At 62.5% G+C, this 13,533-nt stretch overlaps 1 protein-coding gene across 1 annotated transcript in view; it reads left to right on the forward strand.

Annotated features, from left to right (window-relative positions):
• The first annotated feature begins 922 nt into the window (after window positions 1-922).
• znf384a (zinc finger protein 384 a) overlaps window positions 923-13,533 on the forward strand; it is a 57,783-nt gene continuing 45,172 nt past the window's right edge. Inside the window, exons 1-2 of the mRNA XM_063040262.1 lie at window positions 923-1,077; window positions 8,530-8,598. Coding sequence (XP_062896332.1) covers window positions 8,536-8,598 — 63 coding nt within the window. The 5' untranslated portion in view covers window positions 923-1,077; window positions 8,530-8,535. The remainder of the gene's footprint in view (window positions 1,078-8,529; window positions 8,599-13,533) is intronic.

Here is a 13,533-nt window from a genome sequence, read left to right on the forward strand (position 1 = left end):
CCTTGGAACCAGAAGAGTTGACGCTTTGGGATAGATTATTCCTGGAGCCCGATCGCTCCCTCACCGACCGCCCCCTGACTCCCCCCGTCAGGGGACCTCCTGCCCGAACCCTAAGCCCCTGTGTCTGTCGCAGCCCCCCTGCCCCTGCCCGGGCATCCTCTGTCGAGGAAGTTGGCCCCCTTGCTGAGAACTGCACCCGGAGTTGCCAAACTCTTGGAGTGCATTGAGCGGAGGGGTGCCTGTGGACCCCACGTTGGGAACCCCTGTGGTGTGAGACTGGTGTAGAGAGATACCGGCCGTCCGCCTCATGTAAACCTCGATCCACTCTTCCCTCAGCCCTCGCCCCTCCAAATTAAACAACCCAGCTTCATCCAGCCTCTTCTTTTAAAGTTTACACCCTCTAATCCTGGTGTAATCGTTTTGAACCCCCTTTGCAACCTCTCCTGAGCCCTTAAACTACTGTTCTCTGCTAGTGGTTGTCCCTTCTGCCCTTCCATCCGGGCCTAGCCCCCTTCCTCGGGGGCGTCATTTCCGTCGGGTGAGGGCCAGGGCCAGGGCCAGGTGAGGTCGTTTTTGCTCGTCACATCCGCCCCTCTCCCAGCGGCTCCTTTCGTCACATCCGCCCCGCTGCCGACCTCCCCGGATGTCACCCAACCGCGCCCCGAGTCTCCCCGCCTCCCTCACCCTCGCAACCGGCGCGGAGAAGGTCCCCCCCCCACAGTGTGTCCAGACGTCACTTCCCGTTGTTTCCCGTCGGCTTTTACGTCGGCGCTGCCGCGCTCAGCCCTCCCGTCTCCTCGGTGACAGGGCGGGCGGGGGTTTGGTTCGCTGTCGCCGAGATGGCGTGTGGGTAGGAGAAGGTCACATCGCGGCAGCGACCTGTCCCCACATCCGGCCGCGGCAGGGCGGAAGGGGAAGGGGGCGGGGCCGGCTGCTGGGGACCGGAAGCGGAAGTGGCCCCGCCAGCCGTTTGCGCTCCCTCCCTCCCGCGCGCACCGACTCGGGGCGATTTTGTTTTTTTTCCCTCTCTGTGTCCTCGCGCGGATCCGGCGGCGGCGAAGACGAGGCGGCGGGGAGGCAAGAGCGGCGTCGGAGGACCGGGTGGGGGGGACCAGGGGCTGGGAGGACCAGGCCGGGAGGACCGGAGGGAGGGGGGGCCTGGAGGACCTGGTGTGGGATCGGAGAGGGGGAGGGGCGATGGTAATCTATCGCCGAGGGGGAGGGGCGATGGTAATCGATTAATGAGGGGGAGGGGCGATGGTAATCGATCAATGAGGGGGAGGGGTGATGGTAATCGATCAGAGGGGGGGAGGGATGATCGTTATCGATCAGAGAGGGATATGGGCGATGGTAATCGATCAGAGAGGGGGAGGGGCGATGACAATCGATCAGACGGGGGGAGGGATGATATCGATCAGAGAGGGGGAGGGGCGATGGTAATCGATCAGAGAGGGGGAGGGGCGATGACAATCGATCAGAGGGGGGGAGGGATGATCGTTATTGATCAGAGAGGGGGAGGGGCGATGGTAATCGATCAGAGAGGGGGAGGGGCGATGACAATCGATCAGGGAGGGGGAGGGATGATCGTTATCGGTCAGAGAGGGGGAGGGGCGATGCTAATCGATCAGAGAGGGGGAGGGGCGATGGCAATCGATCAGAGGGGGGGAGGGATGACCGTTATCGATCAGAGAGGGGGAGGGGCGATGGTAATCGATCAGAGACGGGGAGAGGTGATGGTAATCGATCAATGAGGTGGAGGGCCGATGTTAATCGATCAGAGAGGGGGAGGTGCAGTGGAGATCGATCACAGAGGAGGGAGGGGTCATTGTAATTGATCACTGAGGGGGAGGGGGATGTGATTGATCATTTAGTGGGGGAGGGGTCATTGTAATCGATCAGAGTTGGGGAGCGGTGATGATAGTTGATCAGCAGAGGTGTCTATAATCAATCAGTATTGCAGGGGAGGCGGCTGGCTGAGTATTATCTGGTCACTGAGGGGGTGTTGCTGTGTCTGATTACCGCGAGAGGGGCACTGGAGTTCGGTCAGAATCAAAATCAGAATCTCTGAAACATAGGATGGTAGACACAGTCCAGGCCCCTGGGCCCGCGGTGTCATTCTAGCCCTTAAAACCGCTCCCAGATCCGTACAACCCTTCCGTCGCACATAACCCTCCATTTTCCATCGTCCACGTCTCTACCTCTCGGAGTTTCTCAAACGTCCCGAGTGTGTCTGCCTCTGACACCAGCCCTGGCAGGGCGTCCCACGCACCCACCGCTCTCTGTGTTAAAAAATACCTCTGACATTCCCACCCCCACCCCCCCCCCACCGAATGTTCCTCCAATGACCGAGAAATTATGCCCCTTACCGCTGGCCAGCCCCATCCTGGGTAAAAGTCTCTTGCCGTAGCTCGATCTGTGCCTCTGATCATCTTGTACACCTCTGTCAAGTCTCCTCTCGTCTTCCTGCCCTCTGAAGAGAAAAGCTCGCTCTGCCTCTCCTCATAAAGCACCCTCTATAATCCAGGCAGCATCCTGGCGAATCTCCTCTGCCTGGATTAGAGAGGGTGCAGAGGAGATTCACCAGGACGCTGCCCGGATTAGAGAGGGTGCAGAGGAGATTCACCAGGATGCTGCCTGGATTAGAGAGGGTGCAGAGGAGATTACCCAGGATGCTGCCTGGATTAGAGAGGGGGCAGAGGAGATTCACCAGGACGCTGCCCGGATTAGAGAGGGTGCAGAGGAGATTCATCAGGATGCTGCCTGGATTAGAGAGGGTGCAGAGGAGATTCACCAGGATGCTGCCTGGATTAGAGAGGGTGCAGAGGAGATTCACCAGGATGCTGCCTGGATTAGAGAGCATGCGGAGGAGATTCACCAGGATGCTGCCTGGATTAGAGAGGGTGCAGAGGAGATTCACCAGGACGCTGCCCGGATTAGAGAGGGTGCAGAGGAGATTCACCGGGATGCTGCCTGGATTAGAGAGGGTGCAGAGGAGATTCACCGGGACGCTGCCTGGATTAGAGAGGGGGCAGAGGAGATTCACCAGGACGCTGCCCGGATTAGAGAGGGTGCAGAGGAGATTCACCAGGATACTGCCTGGATTAGAGAGGGTGCAGAGGAGATTCACCAGGATGCTGCCTGGATTAGACAGGGTGCAGAGGAGATTCACCAGGATGCTGCCTGGATTAGAGAGGGTGCAGAGGAGATTCACCAGCATGCTGCCTGGATTAGAGAGGGTGCAGAGGAGATTCACCAGGATGCAGCCTGGATTAGAGAGGGTGCAGAGGAGATTCACCAGGATGCTGCCTGGATTAGAGAGGGTGCAGAGGAGATTCACCGGGCTGCTGCCTGGATTAGAGAGGGTGCAGAGGAGATTCACCAGGATGCAGCCTGGATTAGAGAGGGTGCAGAGGAGATTCACCAGGATGCTGCCTGGATTAGAGAGGGTGCAGAGGAGATTCACCAAGATGCTGCCTGGATTAGAGAGGGTGCAGAGGAGATTCACCAGGATGCTGCCTGGATTAGAGAGGGTGCAGAGGAGATTCACAGGGCTGCTGCCTGGATTAGAGAGGGTGCAGAGGAGATTCACCAGGATGCTGTCTGGATTAGAGGGGGTGCAGAGGAGATTCACCAGGATGCTGCCTGGATTAGAGAGGGTGCAGAGGAGATTCACCAGGATGCTGCCTGGATTAGAGAGGGTGCAGAGGAGATTCGCCAGGATGCTGCCTGGATTAGAGAGGGTGCAGAGGAGATTCACCAGGATGCTGTCTGGATTAGAGGGGGTGCAGAGGAGATTCACCAGGATGCTGCCTGGATTAGAGAGGGTGCAGAGGAGATTCGCCAGGATGCTGCCTGGATTAGAGAGGGTGCAGAGGAGATTCACCAGGATGATGCCTGGATTAGAGAGGGTGCAGAGGAGATTCACCGGGCTGCTGCCTGGATAAGAGAGGGTGCAGACGAGATTCACCAGGAAGCTGCCTGGATTAGAGGGGGTGCAGAGGAGATTCACCAGGATGGTGCCTGGATTAGAGAGGGTGCAGAGGAGATTCATCGGGATGCTGCCCGGATTAGAGAGGGTGCAGAGGAGATTCATCGGGATGCTGCCCGGATTAGAGAGGGTGCAGAGGAGATTCACCGGGACGCTGCCTGGATTAGAGAGGGTGCAGAGGAGATTCACCGGGATGCTGCCCGGATTAGAGAGGGTGCAGAGGAGATTCACCGGGATGCTGCCCGGATTAGAGAGGGTGCAGAGGAGATTCATCGGGATGCTGCCTGGATTAGAGAGGGTGCAGAGGAGATTCACCAAGATGCTGCCTGGATTAGAGAGGGTGCAGAGGAGATTCACCAGGACGCTGCCTGGATTAGAGAGGGTGCAGACGAGATTCACCAGGATGCTGCCTGGATTAGAGAGGGTGCAGAGGAGATTCACCAGGACGCTGCCTGGATTAGAGAGGGTGCAGAGGAGATTCACCAGGATGCTGCCTGGATTAGAGAGGGTGCAGAGGAGATTCACCAGGATGCTGCCTGGATTAGAGAGGGTGCAGAAGAGATTCACCAGGATGCTGCCTGGATTAGAGAGGGTGCAGAGGAGATTCACCAGGATGCTGCCTGGATTAGAGAGGGTGCAGAGGAGATTCACCAGGATGCTGCCCGGATTAGAGAGGGTGCAGAGGAGATTCACCAGGATGCTGCCTGGATTAGAGAGGGTGCAGAGGAGATTCACCAGGATGCTGCCTGGATTAGAGAGGGTGCAGAGGAGATTCACCAGGATGCTGCCTGGATTAGACAGGGTGCAGAGGAGATTCGCCAGGATGCTGCCTGGATTAGAGAGGGTGCAGAGGAGATTCACCGGGATGCTGCCCGGATTAGAGAGGGTGCAGAGGAGATTCACCGGGATGCTGCCTGGATTAGAGAGGGTGCAGAGGAGATTCACCGGGATGCTGCCCGGATTAGAGAGGGTGCAGAGGAGATTCACCAGGATGCTGCCCGGATTAGAGAGCGTGTTTGATGAGGAAAGGTTGAGAGAGTTTGGGCTTTTCTCTTTGCAAGACGACAAGAGGCACAGATCGAGCAGACAGCCAGAGACTCTTCCCCAGAACAGCAACCTCTAACATGAAGGGGCATAATTTTTCAGTGATCGCAGGAACGTTCTGTGGGGGTGGGAGATGCTTTTTGCGGTGGGTGCGTGGGACGCCCTGTCAGGGCTGGTGTCAGAGGCAGACACACTCTGAGAAACTCCGAGACAGACACGTGGACGATGGAAACTGGAGAGTTAGGTGGGAGGGAAGGGGTGGAACCGATGTCGGAGCAGGTGAAAGGGCTAGCACGACATCGTGGGCCGAAGGGCCTGCACTGTTCTGTGATTGTTGATGGTTAAAACTGGGTTTTGAAGGGAGAGTGTCGGATGGTTATGGGGGGGGTGACAGATTGGAAATTATTATTTGCAGGAGGAAACGATTCCCTTCAAACCCACCGGGACCCCGTCTCCCGCACCCATCAGACCCACCGGGACCCCGTCACCCGCTCCCTTCAGACCCACCGGGACCCCGTCTCCCGCTCCCTCAAACCCACCGGGACCCCGTCTCCCACTCCCCTCAGACCCACCGGGACCCCGTCTCCCGCTCCCGTCAGACCCACCGGGACCCCGTCTCCCGCTCCCTCAGACCCACCGGGACCCCGTCTCCCACTCCCCTCAGACCCACCGGGACCCCGTCTCCCGCTCCCGTCAGACCCACCGGGACCCCGTCTCCCGCTCCCTTCAGACCCACCGGGACCCCGTCTCCCGCACCCATCAGACCCACCGGGACCCCGTCTCCCGCTCCCTTCAGACCCACCGGGACCCCGTCTCCCGCTCCGTTCAAACCCACCGGGACCCCGTCTCCCGCTCCCTTCAGACCCACCGGGACCCCGTCTCCCTCTCCTGTGAAACCCACCGGGACCCCGTCTCCCGCTCCTGTGAAACCCACCGGGACCCCGTCTCCCGCTCCCTTCAAACCCACCGGGACCCCGTCTCCCGCTCCCGTCAGACCCACCGGGACCCCGTTTCCCGCTCCCGTCAGACCCACAGGGACCCCGTCTCCCGCTCCCGTCAAACCCACCGGGACCCCGTCTCCCGCTCCCGTCAGACCCACCGGGACCCCGTCTCCCGCTCCTGTCAAACCCACCGGGACCCCGTCCGCCGCTCCCTTCAAACCCACCGGGACCCCGTCTCCCGCTCCCGTCAGACCCACCGGGACCCTGTCTCCCGCTCCTGTCAAACCCACCGGGACCGTCTCCCGCTCCCTTCAAACCCACCGGGACCCCGTCTCCCGCACCCATCAGACCCACCGAGACCCCGTCTCCCTCTCCCGTCAGACCCACCGGCACCCCGTCTCCCGCTCCCGTCAGACCCACCGGGACCCCGCCTCCCGCTCCCGTCAGACCCACCGAGACCCCGTCTCCCTCTCCCGTCAGACCCACCGGCACCCCGTCTCCCGCTCCCGTCAGACCCACCGGGACCCCGCCTCCCGCTCCCGTCAGACCCACCGGGACCCCGTCTCCCGCTCCGGTCATACCCACCGGGACCCCGCCTCCCGCTCCCGTTAAACCCACCGGGACCCCATCTCCCGCTCCCGTCAGACCCACCGGGACCCCGTCTCCCTCTCCTGTCAGACGCACCGGGACCCCGTCTCCCGCTCCGGTCAAACCCACCGGGACCCCGCCTCCCGCTCCCGTCAGACCCACCGGGACCCCGTCTCCCGCTCCCGTCAGACCCACCGGGACCCCGTCTCCCGCTCCCTTCAGACCCACCGGGACCCCGTCTCCCGCTCCCGTCAGACCCACCGGGACCCCCTCTCCCGCTCCCTTCAGACCCACCGGGACCCCGTCTCCCGCTCCCTCAAACCCACCGGGGCCCCGTCTCCCGCTCCCGTCAGACCCACCGGGACCCCGTCTCCCGCTCCCGTCAGACCCACCGGGACCCCGTCTCCCGCACCCATCAGACCCACCGGGACCCCGTCTCCCGCTCCCTTCAGACCCACCGGCACCCCGTCTCCCGCTCCCTCAAACCCACCGGGGCCCCGTCTCCCGCACCCGTCAGACCCACCGAGACCCCGTCTCCCTCTCCCGTCAGACCCACCGGCACCCCGTCTCCCGCTCCCGTCAGACCCACCGGGACCCCGCCTCCCGCTCCCGTCAGACCCACCGGGACCCCGTCTCCCGCTCCGGTCAAACCCACCGGGACCCCGCCTCCCGCTCCCGTTAAACCCACCGGGACCCCATCTCCCGCTCCCGTCAGACCCACCGGGACCCCGTCTCCCTCTCCTGTCAGACGCACCGGGACCCCGTCTCCCGCTCCGGTCAAACCCACCGGGACCCCGCCTCCCGCTCCCGTCAGACCCACCGGGACCCCGTCTCCCGCTCCCGTCAGACCCACCGGGACCCCGTCTCCCGCTCCCTTCAGACCCACCGGGACCCCGTCTCCCGCTCCCGTCAGACCCACCGGGACCCCGTCTCCCGCTCCCTTCAGACCCACCGGGACCCCGTCTCCCGCTCCCTCAAACCCACCGGGGCCCCGTCTCCCGCTCCCGTCAGACCCACCGGGACCCCGTCTCCCGCTCCCGTCAGACCCACCGGGACCCCGTCTCCCGCACCCATCAGACCCACCGGGACCCCGTCTCCCGCTCCCTTCAGACCCACCGGCACCCCGTCTCCCGCTCCCTCAAACCCACCGGGGCCCCGTCTCCCGCACCCGTCAGACCCACCGGGACCCCGTCTCCCGCTCCCGTCAGACCCACCGGGACCCCGTCTCCCGCACCCATCAGACCCACCGGGACCCCGTCTCCCGCTCCCTTCAGACCCACCGGGACCCCGTCTCCCGCTCCCTCAAACCCACCGGGGCCCCGTCTCCCGCTCCTGTCAGACCCACCGGGACCCCGTCTCCCGCTCCCTCAAACCCACCGGGACCCCGTCTCCCGCTCCCGTCAGACCCACCGGGACCCCGTCTCCCGTTCCCGTCAGACCCACCGGGACCCCGTCTCCCGCTCCCGTCAGACCCACCGGGACGCCGTCTCCCGCTCCCGTCAGACCCACCGGGACCCCGTCTCCCGCTCCCGTCAGACCCACCGGGACCCCGTCCCCCCGTCCCCCGTTCCTGTTCGCCTCAGCAATGTCTGTGAGAAGTTGTGGAGAGTTCTGCCTTTGATAAGAGAGTACTTTTGGTAATCGGGATAATGTGCTGACTAGTCTGCCGTGCGTGGGGTTGAACGCGCTGACTTCTCGCTGAGATGTGTGTGGGACGGTGGTGTGGGAGGGGTGGGTTGCTGGTGAGAGGGGATCTCTCCTCTCGATGGCTGTCACTCACACTGCCTGTCGAATCTTTCCTGCTCTCGTTCCTGTCTCCCTCCCTCCCTCTCTCTGCTCCCCCAGTTCCGTCGTCTCCCCCCCACTCCTTCCGTCTATCGCATTCTGTCCGTTTGTCTGTCTGTCTCTCTCTCTCTCTCTCTGTCACACACACACTCACTCTCTCATCTCTCTCTCTTTCTCGGACAGGGAGTGATGGAAGACTCACACTACAACAACAGCTACTTCTGGACCCCGATACCAGCCGTAGCAGGACAGGTACGGAAAGTTCCCTGATCTGTGCACTCTCCCTCTCCTCCCCTTTCTCCGCTGTGTATCTCTCTCTCTCTCTCTCTCTTTATTTCTTTCTTTCTCTCCCGCTTTCTCTGTCTCTCTAACTTTGTCTCTTTAACTCTCTCATTCTCTCATCCCCTCCGCCTCTTTGTCTTTCTCTCTTTCTCTCTCTCTCCCTCCCTCCCTCTCCATTTACCTGTCTTTCTGCTCTTTTCCCCACCTCTCTTCCTCCTCGCCCCTGGAAATTGCAGGCCAGCGAGCGTGACTTCAATGGTGGGCAGGTTTCTGGAGGAAACCCTGAGAGGCAGGGCTTATGAGCAATCTGGAGAGACATAATCTGATTCGGGACGGTCAGCATGGTTTTTTATCAAGGGCAGGTCGTGCCTTACGAGCCTGATTGAATTTCTCGAGGATGTGACTAAACACGTTGATGAAGGTAGAGCAGTAGATGTAGTGTATATGGCTTTCAGCAAGGCATTTGATAAGGTACCCCGTGCCAGGCTTATTGAGAAAGTAAGGGGGCATGGGATCCAAAGGGACATTGCTTTGTGGATCCAGAACTGGCTTGCCCACAGAAGACAAAGAGTGGTTGTAGACAGGTCATATTCTGCGTGGAGATCGTTGACCAGTGGTGTGCCTCAGGGATCTGTTCTGGGACCCCGACTCTTCGGGATTTTTATAAATGACATGGATGAGGAAGTGGAGGGATGGGTTAGTAAATTTGCCGATGACACAAAGGTTGGGGGTGTTGTGGATAGTGTGGAGGGCTGTCAGAGGTTACAGCGGGACATTGATAGGATGCAAAACTGGGCTGAGAAGTGGCAGATGGAGTTCAACCCAGATAAGTGTGAAGTGGTTCATTTTGGTGGGTCAAATATGATGGCAGAATATAGTATTAATGGTAAGACTCTTGGCAGTGTGGAGGATCAGAGGGATCTGGGGGTCCGAGTCCATAGGACGCTCAAAGCAGCTGCGCAGGTTGACTCTGTGGTTAAGAAGGCATACGGTGCGTTGGCCTTCATCAATCGTGGAATTGAGTTTAGGAGCCGAGAGGTAATGTTGCAGCTATATAGGACCCTGGTCAGACCCCACTTGGAGTACTGTGCTCAGTTCTGGTCGCCTCACTACAGGAAGGACGTGGAAACCATAGAAAGGGTGCAGAGGAGATTTACAAGGATGTTGCCTGGATTGGGGAGCATGCCTTATGAGAATAGGTTGAGTGAACTCGGCCTTTTCTCCTTGGAGCGACGGAGGATGAGAGGTGACCTGATAGAGGTGTATAAGATGATGAGAGGCATTGATCGTGTGGATAGTCAGAGGCTGTTTCCCAGGGCTGAAACGGCTAACACAAGAGGGCACAGGTTTAAGGTGCTGGGAAGCAGATAGAGAGGAGATGTCAGGGGTAAGTTTTTCACACAGAGAGTGGTGAGTGTGTGGAATGGGCTGCCGGCCACGGTGGTGGAGGCGGATACGACAGGGTCTTTTAAAAGACTCCTGGACAGGTACAAGGAGCTCAGAAAAGTAGAGGGCTATGGGTAACCCTGGGTAATTTCTAAGGTAAGGACATGGAGCTCAGAAAGATAGAGGGCTGTGTACCAGGGGAAATTCTAGACAGTCCCTAGAGTAGCTGACAGGGTCAGCACAACATTGTGGGCCGAAGGGCCTGTAATGTGCTGTAGATTTCCACGTTCTGTCTTTTTTCCCCTCTTATCTCTCTCTCCCCGCCTTGCTCCCTCTCTCGCTGGCTGTCTGCTTATCCCCCTCTCCCTCCCCATCTATCAATATCTCACATCTCTCTACAGCTCTCTCCCCCTTCTGCCTCTTTTTTCCATCTCTCTCTCTCTCTCTCTCTCTCTCTCTCTCCCCCTCCCTCTCTCTCTCTCTGTCTCTCTGTCTCTCTCTGTCTCTCTCTCTCTCTCTCTCTCCTCTTCCCTCCCTCCCTGCCTCCTGGGTGATTCTCTATGGTTGGGGGTGCTGGGGGCTGTTTGCCTCATTGTTTGTGATAACCGCGATTCTCAATCTCTCTCTCTCCCATCTGCCATTCCTCCATCTCCCCCTTTCCCTCTGCTCTTTTCCCCACGCCCCCCCTCCCCATCTCCCCCTTCTGCATCCCTCCCCCCTCCGTCTCCCCGCGTGACCCTCCTTTCTTCCCCCCCCCACTCCCTCTCGTCTCCCTTCCCTTTGTCGGTCTGCTCTCCCCTCCCTCCTTCCCCGGCTCCCTTCCTCCTCGTGTCCCCCTCTGTCTCTGTCTCCTCTCCCCCCTCTCTTTCCCTCTTCCTCCTTCCACCTTCTGTCTCTCACCCTTTCCACCCTCCTCCACCCCTCCCTTCTTCCCACCTGTCCCTCTATCCCCCCTCCCCACCTCCCCTCTCTCCCCGTCTCCCCCTCTCTCTCCCACCTTCTCTCCCCCTCCGCCCTCTCCCCACCTCTCTCCCCTCCCCCTCCCCCCTCTCCCCCTCTGCCCTCTCCCCCCTCTCCCCTCCCCCTCTGCCCTCTCCCCCTCCCCCTCTCTCTCCCCCTCTGCCCTCTCTCCCCCTCTCCCCCTCTCCCCTCTCCCCTCTCCCCTCTCTCCCCCTCTCCCCTCTCCCCTCTCCCCTCTCCCCCTCTCTCCCCCTCTCCCCTCTCCCCTCTCCCCTCTCTCCCCCTCTACCCTCTCCCCCTTCCCTCTCCCCTCTCCCCTCTCCCCTCTCCCCCTCTCCCCTCTTCCCTCTCCCCTCTCCCCTCTCCCCTCTCTCCCCCTCTCCCCTCTCCCCTCTCCCCCTCTCCCCCTCTCCCCTCTCCCCTCTCTCCCTCTCTCCCCTCTCCCCTCTCCCCCTCTCCCCTCTCTCCCCTCTCCCCTCTCCCCCTCTCCCCTCCCCCTCTCTCCCCCTCTCCCCTCCCCCTCTCTCCCCTCTCCCCTCTCCCCCCTCTCTCCCTCTCCCCCTCTCCCCTCTCCCCTCTCCCCTCTCCCCTCTCTCCCCTCTCCCCTCTCCCCCTCTCCCCTCTCCCCCTCTCCCCTCTCCCCCCTCTCTCCCTCTCCCCCTCTCCCCTCTCCCCTCTCTCCCCTCTCCCCCCCCCCCCTCCCCTCTCCCCTCTCCCCTCTCCCCTCTCCCCCCTCTCCCCTCTCCCCCTCTCCCCTCTCCCCTCTCTCCCCCCTCTCTCCCCTCTCTCCCCTCTCCCCTCTCCCCTCTCCCCTCCCCTCTCCCCCTCCCCCCCTCTCCCCTCTCCCCTCTCCCCTCTCTCCCCTCTCCCCCTCTCCCCCTCTCCCCCCCTCCCCTCTCCCCTCTCCCCTCTCCCCCCTCCCCCCTCTCCCCTCTCCCCTCTCTCCCCCTCTCCCCTCTCCCCCTCTCCCCCTCTCCCCTCTCCCCTCTCTCCCCCTCTCCCCTCTCCCCTCTCTCCCCTCTCCCCTCTCTCCCCTCTCCCCTCTCCCCTCTCCCCTCTCCCCTCTCTCCCCCTCTCCCCTCTCCCTTCTCCCCCTCTCTCCCCTCTCCCCCTCTCCCCTCTCCCTCTCCCCCTCTCTCCCCTCTCCCCTCTCCCCTCTCTCCCCCTCTCCCCCTCTCCCCTCTCCCCTCTCCCCCTCTCTCCCCCTCTCCCCTCTCCCCCTCCCTCCCCTCTCCCCTCTCCCCCTCTCCCCTCTCCCCCTCCTCTCCCCCCTCTCCCCCTCTCCCTCCTCTCCCCCCTCTCCCCCTCTCCCCTCTCCCCTCTCCCCTCTCTCCCCCTCTCCCCTCTCGCCCTCCCCCCTCTCCCCCTCCTCTCCCTCCTCTCCCCTCTCTCCCCCTCTCCCCTCTCCCCTCTCCCCCTCTCCCCTCTCCCCTCTCTCCCCCTCCCCTCTCTCCCCTCTCTCCCCTCTCCCCCTCCCCTCTCTCCCCTCTCCCCTCCCCTCTCTCCCCTCTCTCCCCTCTCCCCCCTCCCCCTCTCCCCTCTCCCCCCTCCCCTCTCTCCCCTCTCCCCCCTCCCCCCTCTCTCCCTCTCCCCTCTCCCCTCTCCCCCTTTCTCCCCCTCTCCCCCTCCTCTCCCCCCCTCTCCCCTCTCCCCCTCCTCTCCCCCTCTCCCCTCTCCCCTCTCTCCCCCTCTCCCCCTCTCCCCTCTCCCCCTCTCCCCTCTCCCCTCTCTCCCCTCTCCCCTCTCCCCTCTCCCCCTCCTCTCCCCCCCTCTCCCCTCTCCCCTCTCCCCCTCCTCTCCCCCTCTCCCCTCTCCCCTCTCTCCCCCTCTCCCCTCTCCCCCTCTCCCCCTCCCCTCTCTCCCCTCTCCCCTCTCCCCTCTCCCCTCTCCCCTCTCCCCCCTCTCTCCCCTCTCCCCCCTCTCCTCTCTCCCCCACTCCCCCCTCTCCCCTCTCCCCCTCTCTCCCCTCTCCCCCCTCTCCTCTCTCCCCCACTCCCCCCTCTCCCCTCTCCCCCTCTCCCCTCTCCCCTCTCCCCTCTCTCCCCCTCTACCCTCTCCCCTCTCCCCCTCTCTCCCCCTCTCCCCTCTCCCCTCTCCCCTCTCCCCCTCTCTCCCCCTCTCCCCTCTCCCCTCTCCCCTCTCCCCCTCTCTCCCCCTCTCCCCTCTCCCCTCTCCCCTCTCCCCCTCTCCCCTCTCCCCTCTCCCCTCTCCCCTCTCTCCCCCTCTCCCCTCTCCCCTCTCCCCTCTCCCCCTCTCCCCCTCTCCCCTCTCCCCTCTCTCCCCTCTCCCCTCTCCCCTCTCCCCTCTCCCCCTCTCTCCCCCTATCCCCTCTCCCCCTCTCCCCTCTCCCCTCTCCCCTCTCCCCCTCTCCCCTCTCTCCCCCTCTCCCCTCCCTCTCCCCTCTCCCCTCTCCCCCTCTCCCCTCTCCCCCTCTCCCCTCTCCCCCCCCTCTCCCCTCTCCCCCTCTCCCCTCTCCCCTCCCCTCTCTCCCCTCTCCCCCTCTCCCCCTCTCCCTCCCCTCCCCTCTCCCCTCTCCCCCTCTCCCCTCTCCCCTCTCCC

Source organism: Mobula hypostoma, unplaced genomic scaffold, assembly GCF_963921235.1.
Source record: "Mobula hypostoma unplaced genomic scaffold, sMobHyp1.1 scaffold_119, whole genome shotgun sequence".
NCBI classification, from domain to species: domain Eukaryota; kingdom Metazoa; phylum Chordata; class Chondrichthyes; order Myliobatiformes; family Myliobatidae; genus Mobula; species Mobula hypostoma.